The 25,557-nt window shown below is 40.8% G+C and overlaps 1 protein-coding gene across 1 annotated transcript; it reads left to right on the top strand.

The window, feature by feature from the left end:
* The first annotated feature begins 646 nt into the window (after window positions 1–646).
* Window positions 647–24,258, top strand: cers2b (ceramide synthase 2b). Its single transcript, XM_005732060.2, has 11 exons — window positions 647–1,086; window positions 14,463–14,636; window positions 15,172–15,289; window positions 15,395–15,513; window positions 18,607–18,664; window positions 18,879–18,929; window positions 19,670–19,762; window positions 21,525–21,653; window positions 22,684–22,790; window positions 22,903–23,056; window positions 23,307–24,258. The coding sequence occupies exons 2-11, from the start codon at window positions 14,464–14,466 to the stop codon at window positions 23,460–23,462; spliced, it is 1,158 nt and encodes a 385-aa protein (XP_005732117.1). The 5' UTR covers window positions 647–1,086; window position 14,463; the 3' UTR covers window positions 23,463–24,258.
* The last annotated feature ends 1,299 nt before the right edge of the window (window positions 24,259–25,557 follow it).

The raw sequence follows: 25,557 nt of genomic DNA, 5'->3' as shown, positions 1-25,557 counted from the left end.
TGAACTTTGGCTGCCTGGAACAAACTGTTTGACAGGCTGGCTGTGAGTCAGATATGAAGATCCTTTGACCCCTCAGCTGCTTCTCTTATAGTTCACGTGTCACTAGGAAAATAGTTATGTCTGTAGAAAATATACAAAATAAAATATCCTATTGTAATGATCCTGTTATTATTATTATTATTATTATTATTATTATCATTATTATCATTATTATTATTATGTATTTAAAAAATATTTGATTAAACGCCCAGTAAAATGTAACAGAAAGGTCACGAGTGAGTGGGACATCACCAAAGGATTTCTACATTATAGTAAACATTCAGTCAACAGCAGATGCTACGTCCGCAAATAACGAGGTTAAAGGTCAGCCACGGCAAAGCTTCCAGCCGATCAGAAAAGTATTGTAAGTTACGAAATGTAAAAAAAAATAATTATAGCTTTTTAGATAAAAAAAAAAAACCCAAAAACAAATATCAGACACTTTGGATTAACACGGCTGTTTCGGATACAAAGATTTGGGGGTAAAACTTATTCCGAGCGGAAACAAAATGCGGATGTGTGTGTGAGTGTGTATGAGCCAAATGCTCTCTCATGTGCTTGGACGTCATCTGCGTCCCTCCCTCTCCGTTATTCCCTCACTCCTCCCTCTCTGTCTGCGCCTCTCAGTCCGCTCTCCTGCCGGCCCGACCCCATCCTCTGTCCGGCCACAAAGACCCCCGTCGACTCCCAGGACACACGAGGGGGGATTAGCTGGGACACGACGAGGGAGGGGGGGAGAAAACTACCTGAACACTGCTGGGAGAAAAGCCGCCGATATCGCATTGCAGCATCTCACACATTCTCCCCCATCTGTAGCTCCCCTTTCCTTCCCTTTTTTCGCACATTGTTCCCAATGGAAACATGTAAAAATCAGTAAGCTGCGCCCTTCTGAGCACAACCAGCGGGCTGGGCACACTCAACGGGACCGTTAGCTTTTTTTTTTCAGTGAGCTACGCGGGACCAGGAGAAAAAGACAAAAAACAACTGACAATTTTTGGTGGAAAGAAGATTTTTTCTTCTTCTTCACGGCGCGAGAAGGACACCAAAGTAAGTACCGTTTCACTTTCATGTCGGGTGGTAGACGTTGGTCGTTTTGTGCGCCTGAGTGTTTGCGGGAGACGCACGCTCCGCATCTTCACTCACCTCAGACGTCATTACGCACTCGTGCAGGAATCGGGCAATTAAAAATAACAGGCCGCTTTCGGTCTCTTAACAAAAGAAAGAGAATAAAAACGCGGCGTAAGCTGGGTTCATATGTGATGGTTGATTATTCCTGCCAGTGGCTGTGTAATATGATGACACGAGGGCAGTCTGGCGCTTGAACGGTGGATCGCTAAAGTTTGCTAACTAGCCACATTATCACTGTAACTAACACACACACACACACACAAGTCACAGCCCCACTAGTTTTAAATAATATATATCGTTTTTTCTATGTTTAATAATCTCCGTTTCACCCTCTCCTTCAGGCAGTCTTTAATGTGGTTCACTTTGCAGTAGCTACATTAAAGCAAATCTGCAGAATGCTAAGTAAACATAAATACTAAAGCTTTAGAATGAGAGGAGGCAGCTGTAGCTGCCGTACGGGAAATAATTGTTTGTTTTGTTGATGTTACCACAATGACTCTTTCATACTCAGACGTGTAAATACGTGACAGCAGGCAAGTATGTATAATATATTGTCACAGTTATAATATCCAAGAAGTAGGTTAATTAGAGGAGTGCCATATGTGAGTCAGACCAATAAAACCAATTTGTTCAACATTTTCCATTTAATGTAAAGAAGTCCACTCTGGAGATGTTTTTAGCACTTAGCCAATATAGACCCACATTTAATAAGTTGAAAGATACTGTATAAACAGAAACCCCCACTTTACTATATGCTTTAATGGCCAGACAATATAATATTTTGTTTCTTGCTAAATTGTTTTTTACATTTAATTAGCATTTTATTAACAAAACAAACCGTTGATAGAATGAGATGTCATTAAAGTCTTCTCATATTCAGTTCTTGTTTAGTTAACCACCATAGTGTACAGTATATATATGGCTTCAGTGTAGGAGCCACTATTGTTTTATGTTTGCAGCTCCGGCTACCAGCTGGCACCTCTTGTGTTTACTGCTTATTTAGGTGTATGTATTTAAGGGACAGCAGCTACAGGTGCTGCCTGTTGCCATGGCAAACATCTTTTTGACTGTGCTATCGTGTAACTATAACGTGTTGAGAAGATGTGCACTCAGTGGTACTTTAAATAGACACTACATTTACAGTTCTGTCACCTTATGAGGGGATAGAAGTACTTTTAACTTTACAGACTTTTACTCCTGTGCAGTGAAAATAAAATGAATAGTGGTCCAAAAGGGACCATTAAGTGGGATTTGCACTTCTACGTTAAATCTACACCATAACCTATGCTATAACCTATAACCATTTAACTCCCTAAAACTGGAACTAGATGGTTTGGTATTGTTGTTTCTTCCTATGTATTTCTAACTACTTATTCTTTCACTGTCATTTCTTTTTGATGGTCTGAAAGATCAGTTTGAAGAGAGAAACCCTACTGCTAACTAGTGTTTTGGCTGGTGTGCACACCAGCACAATAGTGCATTCATGAGAAGCTCCAAAAAGCCCGACTTAACAATCCAAGATCAGTGACTGTAAGCAGTAATAAAACTGTAAAGCTTTAAAACAGTGTGGCAGCTGTTGTGTATTTGTGACTCGCTAAAAAAGCTGTATGCAGAACATTGAGAAGGCTCTATGTCTGAACATGCTGCAGCAGTGTTTTTAGAGTTACAGTGTGTAAAATCTCACCACTAGATGTCAGTAGATTGCAGATTGCAGTCAACTACGTTATTTTTTCCAACAACTTCTAATTCATGTTGATAAATCTTGGTAAGGTAGGACAAATATCTCTGGCCACTGACTATCTGTAGTTAGTATAGGCTGTTAGTCTGCTGTTTACCTCAGCTTTTGTCCCCTTGTGTCTCCTCTTGTGTTTACTCTGGAGGAGGCTGTAAAAAATTTGTGAAAGGAGTCCAATAGTCAACGAGTCAGTGAAGCTTACTTGTATCTAATGATAGCGATACTGAGATGAGCTGTTGCATTATCCTGAACTTTTCTGAAGCCTCCGTGTCTGTTAGCTGCTGTTAGCCGGTGTTAGTGAAACTTCCTTCGAAGTAGCTCATTGTTGGACACTACGTGACTAACTCTTATGATGTGAGAATGTAATCAAAGTGTTTATTAGAGAGAAAGTTTCATTTTTATGACATTTGAGCCTAACAGTAGCTGGCATAACATTAACTTATAACCAGCTGTTGTTGTTCTTGTTTAGCCGGCTCATTTTCAGTTGTCTCGAGATGGGAGGGTGGCCGTATGTCTAATCTATGCATAAACTAACATAAACATATACATATATATATATATAACATAGATTGTTCAAACTGCTGCCTTCATGCAGGTGCTACGGAGTGGTGTTTACTAAAACCAGCTGCCACAGACACAGTTTCTTGCCCCAGTTTGCCACTCTGATGAACACTGTGAAATCAGCCACTTTTATATCATTCTGGTCATATGCACGCTGTCTAGTTCTTTTCTCCGCTGTCTATGGTGTACTATATATGGGGATGATCTCTAGCTATATGCATAAAATGTGATTGGGCGGAGCAGCGATGTCCATCACTGCCAATGCATTTGAGACGGAAGGGTAACATGGCCGCTTCCACAAAACGGTATCTGCTTCTGTGTATTTTTAATGGATTAATTCTAAGTTTATGAGAATGATTAAATTTTTTTGGAAGATTTAATTACACACATTTAATTTCGTTTAAGGTCATCTACTGATCGGAAGGTTCGTGGTTCGATCCCCAGCTCCCCCAATGTGCATGCCAAATATTCTTGGGCAAGATAGTAACCCACTGACCCCAAGTTGCTCTCCAGTGCATTCATTGGAGTATGAATGTGTGTGAGGTAGAAAGCACTTACAAAGCATAGGAGAAAGTGCTTGTGTGAATTGGTGAATGTGGCATGTTATATAAAGTGCTTTGAGTGCTCTGGGAGAGTAGAAAAGTGCTATATAAGAATCAGTCCATTTACCATTTACACTTATCAGTGTTTACACTAATTTACACTAATAATTAATTTACTTTTCTGATTTTATTAGTTGGAAGGCACTCAACTTGGGAGTGACGTGACTCCCAGCTATTGCATTTGTGTCTATTTGCGCTGCCATTAGGATATGCTGAGTAAAGGATTGACTCTGATGATTTGCTTCCATGCAGTCCTCTAAAAAAAAAAAACTGTGCCTTGTCTTTCAGGATTGACATTGTGCGTAGATGAAATGCTGATTGGTTGAAAAAGTGGGCTTGTAAAGGAAAAGGAGTGACAGTGGAGTTCACTAGGAAGAGGGAGAAACACCATCAAAGATCAAAAAAGCAGCATGAGAACCACAAACAGTGGCCGCACTGGACAGTTTTCATTATTTTTAATGCCTGGTTTCGCTTCCCCATAAAGAAGATCTTTGTCTATTATCTCCTTAGTGGGAGGAGCTAAACTAAAGGAACAACAACACCACAAACATGACCAAGCAAGAGTAGCCCTCAGACTAGGTGCAAAGCATGTAGATAGGGTCTGCAAATTTCTGTGTAGAACCAACATAGAGCTATGCCAGCCCCCCTTCCGGGTTATGATGATGTCACAATTACTGTGACCATAAACGCTGCTTTAGATAGGCTGCTTCTAGCCTGTGCCACACTGTTGGTTGATGACCATCTGTAACTTTTTTGAAGGATTTCACGCAGCAGTTAATTTAAATGATTAATCAGTCATCCAATTAATAACTGCTGTGCTGCTCTTACAGACTGAATCTTTGCATCCATCCAAGTTAAACATCACAGAAGTCCAACAGCAGAGAAAAGAAAAGACAATGCAGTTTTTCATTAACCTTAGCCTAACCTGGACAGATAACAGCTGTCAGCTGTCAATGATTACCTCTTCTTCTTCCAAACTGTTCAATGAGTAATCAGTAATTCTGTTGTCTGTTTTTGAGCGTCCTATATGTCCAGAGGGCAAACCGCTTGGCCTCAGCGAGAGCGCTGTGCTTGCTCAAAGGGGCCGAATTGAACTGTGAGGAGAAGAAAATCAGTATGGCGATGTCCCCACACCACCTGAACAAGCCTGTTCAAATCAGTCTGCTGCCTGATTGAACGGTCTCATCAATAATTCATCAGTGTCACAGATCAGTGTCGGTGGTACTAAAACCGAGCGACTTGTGATCTCTATCTGACACACAGACTGCGTGACAGTGATGAAACGTTGAGCTGTCTGTCTGTTTTAGGATGATTTCGCATTTTCTTACACGTAAAAGATATAATTCACATTTATGCTTTTTTGTGTTTCTTTATTTGCTACGTCTAATAAAAATATCTATTTTAAAAAGCTATTTTTTTATCCAGTGTAAGGATGTGTAAAATGTGAACAATGTGTATGACTCACCCTGAAAACTCTCTGGCCCAGAATATCCAAAGCATGACCTGAGTTACAGCTAATGAACCATGTGCAGAAAGCATGTCAGCCTCCTGAACTGCCACTTCATCCCACAATGTGTGCATTCAGGTTTTCATGGTTTGTACTGCGATTCCTAATCCGTAGCTGTGACCTGGACCGTAACACATAAACAGTGTATATAGGGAGGCTTGACTGTATTTAGTCCACGGCTGAAATGAAAGTATTTGAAGAGTTTGAGTTGCAAAAAAATTGTATGAATCCAACACTGCGCTACAATTGGGGGTTGATATTAGGGTTTGCCTGATTATCAGCCCAGCAGATTATGTGGCCTGATAATCGACTCTGGTCTCATAACAAAACACAAACTGTCTCGTGTTTATATGACAGTATGCCTTTGCAATTAATGTATTTTAATATGTCCGCAGCATCTATGCTGTCCACACTGTCTAGCAGGTTATGTGTCCCCTTGACAGCAAAGAAAACTGAGTTTTAAAAAAGGTGCCAGCCATTTTATCCTGAACCACTATTTTTTTCCTAAACCTAACCAAGTAGTTTTGCTGGTAGAACATAACCAAGTGGTTTTTAATTCCTTAACCTAGAAATCTGTCATGTGCAGGGCTCAAAATGTGGACTTTTCTGCCCTTTTAAGTCTTCTTGCCAAAGCTTTGTTTCCAAAGGTCAGAAAAGACGTCAGGTCCGATTATTTCTCCAGTACTTGTAAGTGACGAGGCTTCCCTGGTTCTGGTTATTTGTTCTTGGTGGCTTATAAACCTGTTGGGAATGGACAAATGTAAATTATGCATAGCACAATAATAAAATCATCAATCAATTAATAATTAAGAGTGGTGAGTATAAATTATGTGTGTATGAACCCGAATCAGTACTTAAAACACCATATAGATGAAAAAACGTTGTGCCCAGAAATAGAAGATAATTAGATTAGATGTTGTGACTATGCCAAAGGGCAGGACAGAGGTGCAGTGGTGAGCAGTGTTTCTTCACAGCAAGAAGGTTCTGGGTTCAGACCTGCTGACCTTTCTGGGTTGAGTTTGCAGGATTTCTTTGTGGCTGTGTGGTTTTCTTCCGAAAATCCAAACACATCAATGTGAGCTTTGTTATTAGTTGACTGCATGCGTGAACTGTGACAGACTCGGGACCTTTTGCCTTTTGCCTATATCAGACCCTTAAAATTATAGATGATGTTTTCTTCAATATCTGTAGAGATAATTTTTTCAATATGGCTTAACACTGTCCCCACCAATGATGACGTATCATGCGATTATGAAAAAAATGTAACTTCATCCATCTGTCCATCTACATATATACATGGATAGATCTTCAGTGTAAAGTCAATATCAGATTTACAGCAGTCTAAATTTAGGAAATTCATTAAATAACTTAAACAGAGAATAAGCATTGAGCAAACACTTAGTGCCAAGTGACTGAGATGTAACTCAATATCCTTATCAAACCAGTTGTAATAAATCACCAGGCCCAGCAGTTTATGAGCCTTTAACTATGAAGTGACCAAGGTTTTTTTATCAACTAATGAGTGGGATAGTTTATGACTCTCGTTATATTTTACACGTTATTACTTTATCCTACGTAAACTGTTTTGTTTATCAGTGATAGTGTTTATATAACCTGTTTATATTCTACAAATTTCTAACATTTTTATGTTAAAAAAGTTTAAAACTAATCCTGCGAAAAAGATTTATTTAGTGAATCCTTGTGTGTTTCCTTTTACAAAAACACAGTATTTGTGTGAGTAATACCAGGAAAAAATACATGCTAAACTTTAAAGTATGTTGGAATGAATTGTGTACTGCAGTATGCTGTATATAAATATAGATGAACTGGTGATACTTTGATCAGCAACGTATTATAGATAAGCTACTATTTCATCCTTTTCCTTTTTTTTTTACTTCCATATGGTTGTTTAAAATAAAAACAGCCACTTTTTTTAAAAGATATATAATATTTAAAATATACTATATGGGCAAAAGTACTGGGCCACCAACACATTACAGCGACAGGAGCTGCTTAGCCAGGGAAACCCATGTCTTGAAGCTCCTGGCGTTCAGTTTTTGTGCTGATGTTAATGTCAGTGGAGGTTTCAATTCCACAGTTATTGAGTCTGCAGTTTGTTAGTGATTTTTACTCACTTGGCGACCCCTCTCTGTAACTTTATGTGGTCTTCCACTTTGTGGTTGAATTCCTGTAGTTACTAAACACTTCCACTTTTCAATAAAACTATTTACAGCTACTGGTGGAAAATCTAGGAAGGAAGAAATTTCACAAACTGCCTTTTCACAACAGTGACATCCTGTTAAGTACCACACTTGAATTTAGTTTAGCTTTTCAGAACAACCCATGTTTAAAAAAATGTCCAACAGCAGAACTCCAGTCTTTTCAATTTTGCTAGAATTACCTTCAGTGTACCATTCTTTCTGGTCTCCAATAGTAGTTTTTATAGCTTATCGTGTGAGTGATCCATTCATTCACTTCATAGTTAAAGGCTTAGTTTTATTTATATAGTGCCAAATCCCAACAACAGTTGCCTCAATGTGCTTTATTTTGTTAAATCCCCCCAAGAGCAGTGGGGGAAGGAAACAGTGGGAAGGAAAACCCCCCTTTTAACAGGAAGAAACCTCCGGTAAAACCGAGCTCAGGGAGGGGCGACCATCTGCCACGACAGGTGTGGGGTGAGGGGAGGAAGACCTGAAAGCTGAAGGCTCTGCCTCCCATTCTACTTTTAAATACTCCAAGAACTGTCTGAGACTGAAGTGCTTTAATGGGGTGATACGATACTATGAGGTCTTTAAGATAAGAGGAGGCCTGATTATTCAAGACTTTTAAATTTGATTTTGGATTTTCATTTGCTGTTGAATGTGTCAAGTGTGGATGGATATGAGTAAATGAATGGTTGTACAATCATAGGTGGCTTGGTACAAGTGACTCACAGTCAGAGCACATCAGTACTGTCTTGTGACTTATGTTCCTCTGGCTGACTCAGCCCTCCACCATCCAGAAAAAGGCTGACTGTAAACCTCCATGAGATGTTCTTAATCTGTGGAGATGAATGGGAAATCTGGAGTGCTTCCTTTGTGTGGTGGCAGCATGTTTACATTCCCCAAACTTTCCTGTACTCTGTACCAGGAACCAGTGAGTGTCTGTGTAGGTTTTTGCTAAAATTTCTGAGAAACTACATCACTTGTTTGAAAACCCAGGATCCAGGAAAATATAAAAAGAAACAGCAGTGACAGCTGGTGAACTGAGAGAGCTGTTGATAATCACCAAACATGCTTGTACTGTACATTCATTGTCAGAAAAACAGAAGGAAAGGGACATACACAGACAACTTCCTTTTCCCTCCCCTGCCAGAGGCTTCCTTTATTTTTATTGGACCATTAAAATGGTCAGAGTCTGATCATGTGACCCAGTGAGCCAATAGCATGAAGGGTTAGGAAAGCTGTGGGGGGGAAAGTGCTTTAACATGCTGAATTCACTGCATGAACTCAACAAGTCACCCTAAAAATACCCTCTGGGCTCCTAAGCTGAACTCACCACATACTGCTACAATAATGAGAAATTAAAAGAACTTTGTTCCCCCCTTTGTTTGCTTTTGTGTGTATGTGTTTGGTGAACTAATCACAGCGGACACACTCATAAACAGTGTTTAGTCATTTTTAATTATAGGAAATCACATATTTATACAGGGGAATAAGTGCCATCTGCTCTTTTGGCCATCCGTAGTGATGCTCAGAAGCTCATTTAGTTATCGGATTTCAATGAGATTACACCGTTGTTGTTGTTGTTGTTGTTTTTATATAATGGAGCCGGACATGCATGCAAAAACCCTGCTCAGCGAAGCTCTTAAGATCTGGCAGCGCACTCTGGGAGAAGTGAGATGTAGGGCTACCGAAGTGGAAGAGCTGGCAAAGTGACCAGGAAAAATATGTCACCCTTCCCATCCACCACTACCTGTGTTAAAAGAAGGGGGGTGGTGGGGTGCGAGAAGGGGCAGCCCAATGCTCAGTCAGCCGTGCTCCTGCAACAGGAAACTGGGGCCATGACTAACACGACATGATGAGGAAAATAACTGAAGCACTCAACAATGAGACGTAGCCAACAGTGTCAGTGAGCTGCAGTTTACATGAAGTGAAGCTGAATTTCTTGAACTAGTTATGAAGTTAAACATAAAAGATCATTTATGGCTTTTCTGTTGCATTAATCAGGAAAATTGTGGAATCATGAAACTAAAGAAACTTGTCTTTATTTAAGAGAAGACTTGAACTTAATTATAATCCAAATGGAAAAACTGAATAAATTAATAATTAACTGAGCTAAAACTCCCGCGGTCTGTCTGGGAGTGAATCTGGAGTTTTATTGAGGGGCAACAGGAAAGGGAAAGGATGTGCTGAATAGCAAAAAAAAAGGAGAAGGAGTCTTGCAACACAGAAAGTGGCACAATGTTTGTTTTAGTAATTGATAAAATAGCTGAAATTATAACTGTAGTGGTGTTTTCATTTTCCCAAAGTCTGTGTGATTAAGTGGAATAATTATGAGCTTATCAGCTGCTACTTTTGGCTGCTCCTAAAGCCTGTGACTATGGGAGAAATACCTGCAGGTGAGCAACAGAGGTAACTACCAATGAAAGCAAAGAATACTGTTGATTGGCATATGATCTGCTCGTTAAATACGTGAAAGTCATTCTACATCAAGGGCCACATACTGCCCACTTTCTTAAGTGGGTCAGATCAGTGAAAGTGGAAAATATGTGCCCACATTTTCCAAACCTGTCAAGTGGGCGGATTTGGCGTCTTTGCTGACTCAATTCTGGGCTTTATGTTTGACACCCCTATATTAGAGTGTTACCTGGGCAACCAGAGGTTTGGCTGTCCGTTGACGACAAGCTAGCAGCTTCGAGCAAATCGCTTCCAGTGTGTTTATTTCGATCCCAATTACAAATCGATTTGTGTCTCCTCCTGGGGTCAAACTAGGAATCTTTCACGTGTTTAAATATGTAAACAACTTCTAATCAGTCTGATGAGTTCAGTACACCAATAAAAGGCCAGTAGAGGAAGGAGATCAGTCAAACAGTACACTTCTTCTTTATATGACAAATGCTGGATTAATAATAGATAATCAGTAATAGAAAAACTGCATACTTTCCAGTTTCCATCTGTTGGTCAGGAGAAACAAGTAATGTTTAGCTGTCCCCTTTGTATCCATTTAATGGGTGTTTTCCACATTATAAGGGTGTAACTTAAAGAAAAGGCGCTTATTTATTTCTCAGAGAAACTCTTTTTCTGCTCTGATATTAAAGTATTTCATGTGAGCTCTTATCAGAAACGTTAAAACCAAACACAGCTCCAAACACAGATAAGGACATGCTAAAAAATTTATGAACCGCACAGTTGTTTTACTGCTTCTGCTTCTCTTTCTGTAAAACTCTATCAACATTAATGGCTAAGTAGGGTTTAGGCTGTAAATTTTAAAGATAGTCATGACAAGGAGGCATTACACATGGTTTTGGCTCTCTAAGCTAAGGAGGGAATCCTTTTCAAATAACTGGCTGGGAGCAGCAGGGTGGGGATGGGAGTGGGGATGAAGTGGTTACGAGGTTTTGGCATTCACAGCTGCAGTTGTTGGGAGGGGAGTTACTGTAGATCTGCAGGGGGACACCGGAGATAGAGTGCTTTGGGGCGCCCCCGCTGCTCAGCACTTACGACTGACTCATGACTCACGTCCCACAGATATTCATTCAAACCTCTTTACACTCTCTCTTTCTGCCACTCCCTGAACTTTGCATCAGAAATATTCAGCTATGTACTGTCTGAGGAGAAAGTGCTGCCCTCGACTAAGCACATGTGGAGTGAGAGATTTGCTTAGTTGTTGCTCTGCCTTTTCCTCTCCTGTGAGGGCCTCTTGACTTCTATGCATGTTGTATTTGCTCTGTTATATGCATGGTAAGAAACACACAGGAAGGCTTCCGCATAGGGGGAAATCATCCAATTCTCCAAATTATGTATCCGATTACAGTTGCCCTCCTATATACATAGCCAGGGATGTATAGTGGGTGCGTGTATAGCCAGTCTATAGACCACATAAGGGCAAAATATGGCCTGAGGGCTGGGAGAGGCTCACAAACCATCTCAGTCCAGCCCATGACATCCTCAAGGGAAAACAAGAAAAAACACCCCCAAATCATTAAGAGGCAGCATTATACTAAGAAATGAGAGTCCTGCAACTCAGACATGTTTTCACTGATGTAAGATAATGTAAGTGTTCTAATAGCACTTTAATTTTATGTTAGTTACGGGTGAGGTGCTTGGCCATTGAGGATGGGCTTGGAGTAGAGGTGTTGCTCCTTCACACTGAAAGGAGCAAGTTGAGGTGATATTCACAATCTCTAACTAGAATGCCTTGTTGATGACATGATTCAGACATGTCAGGCTGGGAGGAGACCCCAGCAAGAGCTCAAAATGCCGCTGACATCCTGAAATATGTACAAAAGCAGCCGTACCACCAGCTCATCATCGCTTGATGTCAACATTTTCCACAAAAACACAGCATGTTCGGTTTGTAAATTTGTTGCACGATAAGTTCAAACCTGGGAAATTCTGATTTTCATGTCGCTTTTTTACAACACTCGGTGTGTAATGCCCTTAATATTCCCGCTCAAACTCTGATAGGTGCATCAGGGGTTAAGCATCTACCTGAGGATACTTCACTGTGCAGATTGGAGGGATCAAGCCACCTAACTTCTGATTGGCAGGCCCCTGATAATTGCCACCCATATAACAATAATTAAAAAAGACTAGAAGTAACAGTGGAACTAATGAAAACGAAACTTTTTGAAACAGTAAAAACTGAACTGAGACAAATAAACCCACTCTCGAAACTAACTCAAACTAAACTGGAAGAAACAAAGAAAGATTCAAAATGAAATAAAAATTAAAAATGATGAAGAATTACAAAACTTTTTAGCTCAGTTATTCAGAGTTTACCTCTTTGCTTGCTCATCCCTGCTTATGGATACAGATTTTAGGAAGAACAATATCGCTGTACTTGAAAGAGATGCTCATTTATGAAAGATCAACATTCCTACTCTCACTAGTAGTGAGATATAGGAGAAATGCTCTGTTATTAAAGCTCTTGGAACTTTAATAATAGAGAAGTGATCATATTTTAACATAACAAATTTATTAGTAAAATGTGCAGAAATGACTCTACTGCAGCTGTTCATGAGGGAATCTCCCACATCAGCAGATATTTCCTTCAAAATGACTCAGAAAGGCATATTTTTAGAAAACCTATTTACTTTTAAAAGAGCAACAGAAGTAGCAGCATGCTCCTTTAGTCTCTGTTGGGTCCGTTTGGGTTGTTGTTTTTTTACATCTTAAACCAAATTACTTTTAAAGGGATTTTAGTTTAAAAGATAATTGATAAAAATAAAATCATGAAAGCTCAGCTGAAGCTGCAGCTTGCTCCTAACATGTTAAATATTTTTTGTAAGATGGTCATATCCTCAGTCAGAACATCTTTAAGTGGTAACATTCTGATAAAGCCAACCTCCTAAAAGTTTTTCTGTTCGGCTCATGGAAACAAATACGCACAAACAATGTAAACAACCTGTTGTTTTCTCAGCCAGCGTCATGTCTACATTCTGTTGTATTCTCTTTTTTCACTGGGCTGTTTTCTTTAGAGTAACGCATTGGACTAGAGCAGGGCGATATGACCAAAAATATTTATCACGATATACATTTGAAAATTTACAATAACGATATAACTGACGATATAATTGACACTAGACAAAATACTTTACAACTCCACAACCTTATTAGTGCAAAAAACCCATCAATGTATTTTCACTTAAACAAGCAGCTGTTTTTTATGTGCATTACAGTTATATAAAAATTTAACAAATGCAAATTCCTTGCTGACAGTTGTTTAGCCATTTCCAGTGGAAATTGGCCGACAGATCCTCAGCATAACCATGTATAATATCCACAAAACTTAAAAAGAGGTTATACACACACAATACGGTAATATTATGTTGAAGCACAGTACGTATCACTCCGCGAGGCTCCTGCCTACGATAGCCGTAATGCTCCGACAATCCATCAAGCGGTGCGGGTTCGTAGCTTAGCAAAGTCCCACTAAAACATTTGACAGATTTTCGAGCGCCGTGTACGACATAAAATCATTTCGAGGTCAGTAAACACAACCAGAATTCATACATAAGGCGCACGGGATTATAAGGGGCGCTGACGATTTTCAGAAAAATCAAAGGATTGATTTTAAGTGTGCCGTATTTTCCGAAAAACACGGTAATAACGACGGCCCGCTAGCATGCTCTACCAAAAATAGTGCTTTGTTGTGTATCTGATGGATGAAAGCTAAACCAGTTCCACACCACTGTAGTTGCAGCATTTTTACAAACCAATTCTGGTTCATCCGTTTCATTCAACGATCCACTTTCGCCCTTCTCATTCTGCGTCGCCGCCATGCTTTTTCCACCATGTGTGTATGAAAACAAAGGCACTGCGCATGCCCATATTCTATCGCGATATTTCATTTTCTTATTGTTGCCCAACATTATACCGGTATTACCGTGAACGGTATGATATGGCCCAGCCCTACATTGAACATACTGTAGGAGCCGTGGTTAAAACTGGCTCCACTGCCCAGCAGCTTCTCTTCAAATAGATTTCCACCAGGATTGTGATGGGATATTATTTCAAAAATATAGGTGTGACCTGCGAGTTTTAGCAACCATCCAGCTGTCTTTTCTTCACCTATTTTTACACCAACAAACTTTAGGGTTTGCGGGTCTAAATGATAGCTATTGTATTGTAGCTTGGGTTACACGCTGTTTGAAAGTGTTGACTCCGTTTGTGTCCGTGTGCTTCAGGATGTTGTCGGAGCTCAGTGAGTGGTTCTGGCAGGAGCGGCGGTGGTTTCCGGAGGGCCTGGGCTGGGCTGACCTGGAGGATCGGGATGGACGAGTGTACGCCAAGGCCCGCGACTTGTGGGTGGCGCTGCCCATTGCCCTCATATTCCTCATTATCCGTCAGATCTTTGAAAGGTCGGTCCATTTTTCACTCTGTCTTATTCTATCTCAGACATTTACCTTTAATGCGTTTATGCATTTCTTTATGTCTTTAATCTCTCCTGACTTTGTATTCAGTTAGTTTATGCTTTTTTCCCCCTCAGTAGTTACTTAATCCTTCTTTTGTTGTGCCCAGATCTATGATGATTAAATTCCCATTGTTTCTTCAGCTGTTATTGTTTTCCACATAAGTGTGCAAACAGCGTTCCTGTTTCCAGGAGCTAATCAGCGTTCATCTGTGTTTCCCTGCTAATGCCAGGAGACTCTGTTCCTCATTGTTTTTCATGTCTACCTCCTATTCAGCCACAGAACTGTCAGAATATACAATAAAAGAAACAGTGTAATCAAGACAACACATTTACAAAAATAAATAAATAATAATAATAATAATAAAAAATAAATATATATATATATATATAGCTTGAATATCGGATTATATAATATTTAATAATCACACCTATGCTTCCTTTCTTTGTCACTGTTTTTTAATCCCAACATGTCACAATTGCAGGATGGTGGCCACGCCTCTGGCCTCGCTGCTCGGGGTTGAAGACACGGTGCGGCTCAAGGTCCCACACAGCCCCACACTGGAGTCCTACTACTGTAACATTACCAAAAACCCCACACAGGTAGATACCTCTGGCCTTCTATTGCAACATCATAAAGGCTCTAATGCAGCTCTCGACTGAGTCACTGGAAAATAATCAAATCTGACCTCTTTGTGCTGTTCTCAGTCTTCAGTAGCAAGTCTTTGCAAGAAGACTGGCTACTCAGAAAGACAAGTGCAGCGATGGTTCAGGAGACGAAGGAACCAGGACAGACCGAGTCTGCTCAAAAAGTTTCGTGAGGCCAGGTATGCATCCGTGCTCTTCTAAACATATATGACTGCTGTAGAGTCCAGAGAGTGTTCCTCTGGCAATATGAGCACATTTCTGAGGGCAAAAGTAGCCCTCTATTTCTGCACTCATTGCAATGTTGCCCCTGCTCTCCACACGCACACACTCACACATCCAACCATGCTTATTAGCACAGGGCCTTTGCAGCTGGGGCTCTGTCACCACTGTTGGTTATTTTTATTTGTAAGCCAACATTTACTGTAACAGAAGCCGAGTTAAACCAACAGCCTGATTACAAGGCTATTGAGGCCAGCTACTACCAGCTGACAGGATTCACAGATACGTACAGTACAATAGACAGCAGATAACATGATACCGATACTAGTACTGACAGCATGCAGATATACTGTCCACTGATATGGATGCATAGAAATCCTATGATTATATTATCCCATGTGTCCTGTTTGTAAGTCTTTCATGATCTGTTGGCTTGGGTGTTGTTTATGTTTGATGCAGATCTGTGAAAGCTTTTAACTCAAAAGATCAGTTTACCATTTTTACCCAGAAAACGGTGGACACGCTGTGTACAGTGGATGAAAAAGTCACTGTAATAAAGAGTGAGACAGAAATACAGTTTGTACCCACCACAGGGTCTCTGTAGCTTCTCTGGAGCCTCTGATTGCATCACTCATGAGATGGAGTTGTAGGGGAAGTATTACAGCTTTGTTTTTTCCTACAAAGCTCAAAAGACATGACATTTTTCAGTGCACGCTCACCCTGGAAACCCTTTTCAAACCCGGTTCTCTCACACCCTTTATTTCCGTCAGTTCTTGGTAAAGACATAAATGACATTAATGATGGCACTTCCTGCAGAGATGTTGCTGATAAATATGAAAATTACAAAACTGTAAGTGTAAAATCAGGAGGCTCCGATATTAGGGCTGTGCGATATGACCAAAATCTCATATCCCGATATAAGAATTCTATCGTCCAGATAACAATATAAATCACAAAAATGTAACATTTTCTGTAAATTCTGTGAATCTCGGGCAGCTCGTGTTGCGTGAAGTGTTTCCAGCTGCGCGTCATGTAGCTGGAGTCGAGTGTTTTAACCGATGCATGAAACTATACATTTTTAGACATAAGTTGCCGCTGCCGTTTTCTTTATGAGTATTTATTACACGGCGTGCTGCTGGGAAAAGCCTGTTCTAACGTTTATTTTTTAGCACCTGGCGGCTCTTTTTTTAAATTCTCATCCGTAAATAATCTGCTCGTTCACGTGATTCAGTTTATTTTGAAAAGTCACAACAGGATCTTGAGCTTTATTGTGAAAGGTTTATGTGGAACATAAACAAGCAGACACGCGATGCTGTTACCGTCGTTGTTGCTAACCACAACGCATAAAAACAGGCGCTTGTCCGTCCGTAGTGTGATTATATAAAATATAAGAGAAAGAGAGAACTTTAAGAAATTAATATAGCCACTACAGTGACCATCAAAACGATGAAAAAACAGTTTATTTTGCGACACCACGAAACAAACGACAGCGTAAAATGAAACGATAGACGTTTTTATATCGTCATGCGATATATATCGTTATATCGAACAGCCCTAACCGACATGTTTGCCAAGTATTCGGATGGGTTGAAGTTGAACCTGTTTGTTCCCTGAAGAAACTCATTTGTTTCATTACATTTGCATTACTTAGCCGTACGTCATGCGTTAGCAACATAAAGTTTAAGCTGTAGTCAAAGTCTCTTCCACTCAAATCTTTAATGAAGTCACACGCATGATCTGTATTTTACTGTTTAAGTATTAGCTCAAAGAAACAATAGAACACCTGCCTGAAGCCGCTGGAAATGGAGTCTGCAGTGCTTTAAGCCTGACTGCTCATCAGCATTTTTGTTACTTGTTCAAAATCAGGCTTTGGCTGCTTGGCTGGAGTCACCATACACTCAGCTTTAACCTCACTCTTTCTTTGCCGCTTTAGCTTTGGTTTAGCTTATTGCACATGTTTTCAGGAGTTGATGTCACATTAAGAGCAGTTGTTTCTGGGCGGGCTGTGCTTTACACTTTAGCGGCACATTTTTGTCCTTTGGTGCCAGAAAAATGAAAATAATAGTTTTCTGTATCCCACCTCCCTTCACATGAACTGAAGTGATCGGATTTAAGTGGAAGTGCAGAAAACAGCATGTTTTATGATTTTTTTTTTCTTTGTGTCTGCCTATCACACACATCATTAAAGAGCTTTTGTAACACAAATTCGATTAGTAACTGTGATGTGATGCTGAATTTGTGTGTGTCACAACAGCTTTAAGTGGGCTAAATGCTCAAAAATAGCTTAAAATAGCTTTTGAAGTGATTTTGTTTTCCTGGTACACATGATGGGAAAAATAACTACAAAAACCAAACAAATAAAGCAAATAATATTATAGATGTCAGGTATGGGCCAAGCATTTACATTATTTCAGCCAATTTACAGTGATGTGTGTGCATATGTGATGTGTGGGTGTGTATGTGTGGGTGTGTGCAGGCGTGCATGTGACTGCATGCTTGTCGCTCTCTGGTCATGGTGTGTCTTTCACTATGCGGGCTACAGCGTAAAGGCATTTTTCTTGTGAATCGATGTATTGTGGATGTGCACACAACAGGCTTTCTGTATCTCTCCCTTATTCCCCCCACTGGGGTATCTCCCACACTCCCACTCCTTCTCTGTATCTGTGTCTCTGCTGCAGCGTTTTCTGTAGCGTCTTCTCATTACACCTGTATGAGCAGTGACAATGACTTATCACTGTCTCCAGTACAGGGTGTTGTCTAGTGGCTCTCATTGTCTGTTAGCACATATTTGACTGTGTCTGTGTCTCTGTGTGTGCATTTGTGTGTTCCCGCGTGTGTGTGTGTTGTGTTTGACATTATCAGCAGATTTTCCAGGCAGTTCACGCAGCCTGGCATCTCTCTTTAACTTGTGTGTTTGTGACTGTAAGCGAGAATTTGTGTGTGTGTGTGTGAGTGAGATGCATTTATGTGTCTGCTGGTAGAAAATGTGCCTACTGTCTTTCCTCATTGACTGAGTAGAAAGTGTGTTTGTATGTGTGTGTGTTCTCTTGCAGTTGGAGATTTACCTTTTACCTTCTTGCTTTCATTGCTGGCCTGGCCGCCCTCATCGATGTGAGTACTGCCATGTTAACCTCGACCACTCCTCTTCCTCCTCTCATGCTTTTATGTATATTCATGACCTGTCCAGCCTTTTCCTTTGCCGTGATAACCTCACCTCTCGCGCTGTCAGAGGGGGAAGCATTGACTCATCCTTGTGCTGAGTCAGTTGTTATAAATACACCTGTCGTGTTTTGCTGTCTCATTCCCATCCTGCATGTCCTTCCAGAAACCTTGGCTGTATGACCTGAAGGAGATGTGGCAAGGCTTTCCTGTGCTGGTACGTCTCTAGAATCACTAAGTACAATAAATGCCCTGCGTATCTGTTCATTAAATTAAGCTCCAGAACAAAAAGGTCCTGGAAGGTAATAAACTTTCTCCCTGCCTGTCCTGAAATGATGGAAGCAACATGTCTAGAGTAGCTTTTCTTCGTTTCGGTTTCACTTTAGATTTGATTAGTTATAGTGTTAATTTTAGTGTCTTTAATGGGTGACATTTGACATGGTCAGATTTAAGGACTTTAAAGCAGGTGTTTTAACATAAACACTTCTCTCACAGTCTCACTGACGATCCCAGACTCTGTGAATATCTGTGCCAAAAGATCCTCAGGCTTTTTATTTTGGTTTAGTAAACTATACTCCCTCGGTTGGGATGCGTGACACATATAGATTCAGCTGATACTGGATTGGAGCCTCTTTTGTCTTTAGAATTGCCTTAATTTTTCTTAGCCTGAATTCACCAAGATGCTGGAGGCATTCCTCAGAGATTTTGGTCTATATTGACATAATATCTTCACACAGTTGCTGTGACAATCATGCAGCTTGGATGTGTTAACTGGCACTCTCTGAAGTTAAACCAGACATTAGTCATTTTTAAATTTACACCAAAATCAATTTCATCAGAGAACATTTAGAAGGTTAATCTGTAATATAGGAAAAAGTACAGCCCCACTTCCCAGTAGTGATTTGCACAAACTGTTATATTGACTTTAAAATTAACGATCTGTATCCTCCCCTTCAGACTCTCTTGCCGTCCCAATATTGGTACTATATGATTGAACTGGGTTTCTATGGATCTCTACTCTTCAGCGTCGCCTCTGATGTCAAACGCAAAGTAAGTGAATTTATCTCAAGAACACAAAGATTTTCTTTATTTAGGAGTACAAAGGATTTGAACAGGAAAAGGAGGAAAAGACATTTGTCTTTCCTCCCAACCATCCATCCATCAATTTTTTGCTGCTTGTCCAGTCTGGATGACAGAGTCAGCAGCTTAAGCAGAGATATCCAGACCGTTTGCCCCCCAGCCACCTCCTCCAGTTCTTCCAGTGGAGCACAAAGACATTGCTAAGCGAGCCAAGGTTTGCCCTGGAGCCCCCTCCAGGTGGGACATGACCAGAATACCTCACATAGATGGTGCCCAGGAGGTATCCTATTCAGATGGAACCACCTCAACTGGCGCTTTTCAGTATGGGGGAGTAGCGACTGTTCTTTGAGCTCCTTACCCTACCTTTAAGGGAGAGCCCAGCCACCCTTCGGAGGGAGCTCATTCTCATTATTTTGGTCACTACCCAGAGGTCGTGACCATTGGTGACTGACTAGTAAATACACAGCTTCGTGTTCATGTTCAGCTCCTTCTGCTGTGTACAGCATTCGCACATCACTGCAATCTCCTGCACCACTCTTCCCTCACTTGTGAACAAGACCCTGATACACTTAAACTCCTCTATCTGAGGCAGTAACTCAGTCCTGTCCTGGAGTGGGTGCTCCACGCTTTTCCAATTGAGAACTTTGGGAACACATCAGACTTTGAAGTGCTAATTCTCATCCCATATGCTTCACACTCACGCTCAAACATTCCTCCAGAATCCTAAGGTTGACTGACAGATAGACTCTCCTCTGTCAGTTAGTCTGTTAGTTTAGTGGAGTGTGACTCCCCTGAAGTTGGAACACTCTCCAGTCCCCCTTCTTAAAGAGGGGGTAAGACAGTAAGACAGTCCCAAATCAATGTCCCCAACTTCCATACAGTGCAGAGACGTATCAGCGACAACATTTCCACAACAGTTAGAACCTTGAGAAACTCAGAGAGAATCTCATCCCGTGGTCCATGAGACTAAGTCATACTGAACCCAGCTAAGCCCTATGATCTAAGGGCTAAGGGTGAGCCCATCGACCAGTCCTGCCTCCGGGGCTCCAGTAACCCCAATGCAGGTGAGGTAATGTGGCTCCATAAGCGTCTTGTGAATCACACTTGGCCTGAACTTTCACCTAGAGCCAATTTGCCTTGGCAGACCCTACTGGGGACAAATTTTGACAACGTGGCATTTAGGATCATTAGGGCAGACAAACCCCTTTACCATGATAAGGTGGTGGTTCAAGGAGAGGGGGCATGCAAAATGAGTATGTCATTTGTGCAGACACAGCCACTATTGAATCTGTGTGGATATAGCATCATAATTCTGCACACAAGGCTGACAAAGAGTCTTTCGTCACTCTTCTCTGATCAGTTTCACATCTGGCATGGACTGTGAGTGGACATTAGGCTGCTGTGACACGTGTGTGTGTGTTTCAGTGTGCCTTTGTGTGACATGTGTGCGTGTGTATTGTGCGCCTTTGAGTGTGTTTGGCTTGGACTTTGCTCAGCCTGGTCAGCTGAGCACAATGGGGTAAAAACTCTTGCCAAACTCTTTCACAGTGTGTTTCAGCAGCACAAAGTCTAACCCAGATAATGTTAAGCTGGATGTACTTGCATTCTCATGTACCTGGTTAAAAAATAGTGCACGGTTATATATATATATGTGTTCTGTTTCATGTACACGGCATTAATTCAAAAGCATCTTTACCCCCCCCACCACCACCATCTATCTCCCCCTCTCCAGGACTTCAAGGAGCAGATAGTTCACCATGTAGCAACAATCCTCCTCATCAGCTTCTCCTGGTGTGTTAACTACATCCGTTGTGGAACTCTCATCATGCTGGTGCACGACTCCTCCGATTACCTCCTCGAGGTAAAGCCTCACCTCATTTTATACACTGATGGAAAGCACGTGCCCAAAATCAACTAACCTGTAGCTCGACATATATTTACATCCTGTCATCCTGGAGATATTTTACTCCGTGAGGTGTGAGAACTGTGTTTGAATGTTGCACAGTTTGCACTGATGTCATTTATCCCTACCACCACTAAGCAGGATGTTTTGGCCTTTGAGTATTCTGATGTTTTTACACTGATCACATACTGCCCCCTGTGGAGGAAAGTGCAATTTAAATATTATTTGTGGGATATAAACACTTTAGACTTTCATTAATTAGCATGGTTTTTATCAGGTAATAGAAATATTTGTAACCTGTTGCTTTTTTTTCTTTTTCTGTTTTTTTATTCGGGTCATTCCCTTAAGCATTAAATGTATTTTAGTTTGTCAAAGGACCATAAATAGCAGGAATGTGATACTGACTCTTTGCCAAAGACTGTATAAGTGGTGAACATAGATGCCATGAAGTCACCCACTGTTAGCAAAGTCCAGTTAAAAGTTAGGAAGATTTTATCTGAGTGTTTGCCAGACGCAACGAGCGAGGGATGGAGCTTACTGTGAAAATGGGGGACAGAGCACACAAATCATTAGCCAATAATCTGACACATAATTTATAAAATGAACTTCATGCTTTATTCAGCATGGTTTGAAGTTACTGGCCGAGACCATAAAACCACCAGAAAAGTGTCACTGAGGTCACAGAGGAAGAAATCTGAAGACCAGAAGTCTTTTTGTAATCACAGGATCGCCCCCTGCTGGCCTTTAAAGAGAATGCGTGTTTAAGGCGCTTTCACTTTAGCCTCTGAATCTTTTACAGATGCATTGGCTAAGTTCCTCCTTTATACCACGAATACTCTTTGGTTTTATTACATGCGGGTCATTCATGCAGTCAAGCCCAAGAGGACCCATTTACAAACAGAAAAAGCTATGAATGAAGTTTAAATGCTTTTTTTCCCCCAGAAACTTTCCCCTTTTGATAATTTATTTTTATCTTTTCCACTAACAGTCTGCAAAGATGTTCAACTATGCTGGGTGGAGAAATGCCTGTAACTACATTTTCATTGTATTTGCTGCAGTCTTCATTGTCACCCGCCTTGTTATCTTCCCCTTCTGGTAAGCACACACACATACATATACACAGATTTGAGACAGTCATTTTGACTGCTGCAGTATACCACTGTTTGTCGTGCTTCACTCTCCTTAATCCTCGCCGTTTCTCTTGCAGGATTATTTACTGCACGTGGGTGTATCCAGTCACCATCTATAAGCCATTCTTCGGCTACTACTTTTTCAATGGGCTGCTGATGACTCTGCAGTGTCTACATATCTTCTGGGCCATTCTCATTATACGCATAGCAATCCGATTCCTCACCAACAATGTAAGCAAACCAAAAGAGATCAATTAGGTCAAACAGGAAAAACTAAATAATGCTGCAAAACATTTATTTCTGTGAGTCAAATTTGCACATACTCTCTTCTGAAAAGCTGCAAATCAAAAATGAATAAGGCGTTTGAAAGTCTGAGTTTGTTCTGACACTCTGCAGAGCTCCAGGAGAGCATGAGCAGGAGGTCTCCCCGATTAATGATGATGTTTATATATTTTCATGAGCTTTTCCTCGTGTTCTTCAGGAAAAAGTGGATGATGAAAGAAGCGACAAAGATGAAACAGACGAATCAGAAGAGGAGGGCGACGAGGAGGCAGGAGAGAAAAAGCATATGAAGAAAAATGGCCCGGTGCAGAATGGTCACACAGTCCACAACAACAACCACCGCAAGAGGCAGTGAAATTAAAGTCACGGGATGGAGAAACATGAGAAGGACTTATATCCCTCAGTAGAGGAGCAGGAGGGAGGGACCAGTGATTCCCTAAAACCCAGAACAGCGGGTATCTGAGGAAATTTGGCACTGTTACTTTTACACAACACACATTCATGTTTTTTTAGAGGGCACAGAGATCCAGCAGATGACATACACTACATTAAGTGGCACGGCTCTTCGCTTTGTCATCAGAGGAAAAAAATGTATCACTGCCTTTTGTTTGATGTTAGTCCCAAACGTTTTCAATGAGACGGGGAAGAAAAAATGGAGAAGAGCAAAGTTTGGAGAAGACAGATGAGGGGGCGGAGGAGGTGATGCTGCTTCTACTTTAGCTTTCATGTTCTGACTGTGTGCCTTAGAGCCAGCTGACGGCTACGAAAAAGCCATTTTAAAGCCTTCTGCTTTGAAATTGAGTTGCTTTATTCTTTGTTTGCTTTTTACTAACAGAACAAAACAACTGAAAGTGGGTTATGTGAAGGTGACACAATAGGGCATTTATTTCCCTAGGTTTCTGTCTATGCAACTATCCGTTCAGCTATTGCAATGTCTTTGCACAAAAGTACAGAGTCTCTCATATAAAGTAATAACCTGCAGTAGGACTGTGCTCCTCTGCTCTCCGGTGTGGTTTGTGCCATTTGTAAAGTGTTCTGGTTTGAGTTTAGTAATCAGCAAGATTTTTTTTTAAAGGGGGGGCCTATCGTGCTGGTCCATATTTTCTGTCATAAACTTTTAATAATGGATGTTCACATTAAACATTAAACAAGTTTCAGATAATGAGGTCTGTGCATGTGCAGGCATTCCCTGTGAGCCAAAAGCTCAGACTTTGCATTACTCTAAATGCTCTATTTCAGGTAGTTTTTTCTACCCCTGCATCTGTGTGATGTCACAAAGAGAGGCTATCCCTAATATGGTAATCTTGGGCACACAGCTCTACCCACTTAGTGTTAAAATCTTTTGTTTACAAGAGGCAGCCAATCAGAAGAAAGCTGGCTCATACCTGATTTATGGCACTGTGTTAAAAGTGTGACCTAGCCAAGAACCTCAGAAACTGCAACACATCTGTTTGGCAGTGATACGCAGTGTAAACTTAGTATGCTGTTAGCACAAGGATAAAGCATTAGTTGAACAGCATCTAATAGGCCTTAATTGTATCTAGCTTGCCCCTTATATTATTACAAATATCTAGTATTGTGCCAGATTTATTAGCTCGGTTTTACTCATGTTGACAGTGACAGTGCCCGAGTATGAACGCGAGCATCACCCGCTGCAGTGGAGATTCAGCGCAGTACTATAAACCATGCTTCAAAGGGACCTGGCAGGGAGCTAAAACCGCTTCTTTCAAGATAACCCATGATTATTCTGAACTGTGAATCATGCAAAGCTCCTCTAGCAGAGTCCCAAGAATAAAAATATGGTGCTGGAAAAGAGCATAATATGTCCCCTTTTAACTTCTGTTCATTCCTAATCCACCAAGGCTCACTTTGTACAATTCCTGCTTCCAGTAGAGTCATCTCCAGAGTTCAACAGTTCTTTGGTGTTTAGGCTATAAAAGAGCCAGAAATGAATATAAACTCCGATAGAAAACTTGAACTAACTGCTAAATAACTTTTTCCTCTCTTCTTCAGCTCAAGCAGTTTTGCATTGACGATGCCACCCACTGAAGAGCGATGACTCAATGCGAATGGGCGTTGCTCTGTTGAAATGCTGGAGTTTCATTAAGTACAGTGGAGCAGGACGGTTTCGCAATTTCAGATTTCCCGAGGTCACTGCCCAATAGCCTGGGTTCTGATTGTTAACCCGGCTGCAAATTTAAAGTGTTGATCTGAGTAAATTTTTTAAGTATCATTCTGGGTATTAAATGTGTTTACAGGTATGTTCTTTGAAACTTTTATTTTGTTTTAGTTTTTAGATGAAATCATGAAATTAGTGTTACAGAGTTTTGTTGCTCTAAAGCTTTGTATGTCAAGTGCCTTATCTGTAATGTATGGGAAGCTCTCCTTGTCTTCATGCCCTCTCCTTTTCTTTCCTGTTTCCACCTCACATCATAGATCCAACCTGCTAC

Source organism: Pundamilia nyererei, unplaced genomic scaffold (assembly GCF_000239375.1).
Source record: "Pundamilia nyererei isolate P.nyererei 1_Seehausen unplaced genomic scaffold, PunNye1.0 scaffold00045, whole genome shotgun sequence".
Taxonomy (NCBI): Eukaryota; Metazoa; Chordata; class Actinopteri; order Cichliformes; family Cichlidae; genus Pundamilia; species Pundamilia nyererei.
This window is presented reverse-complemented; position numbering and strand designations above follow the sequence as displayed.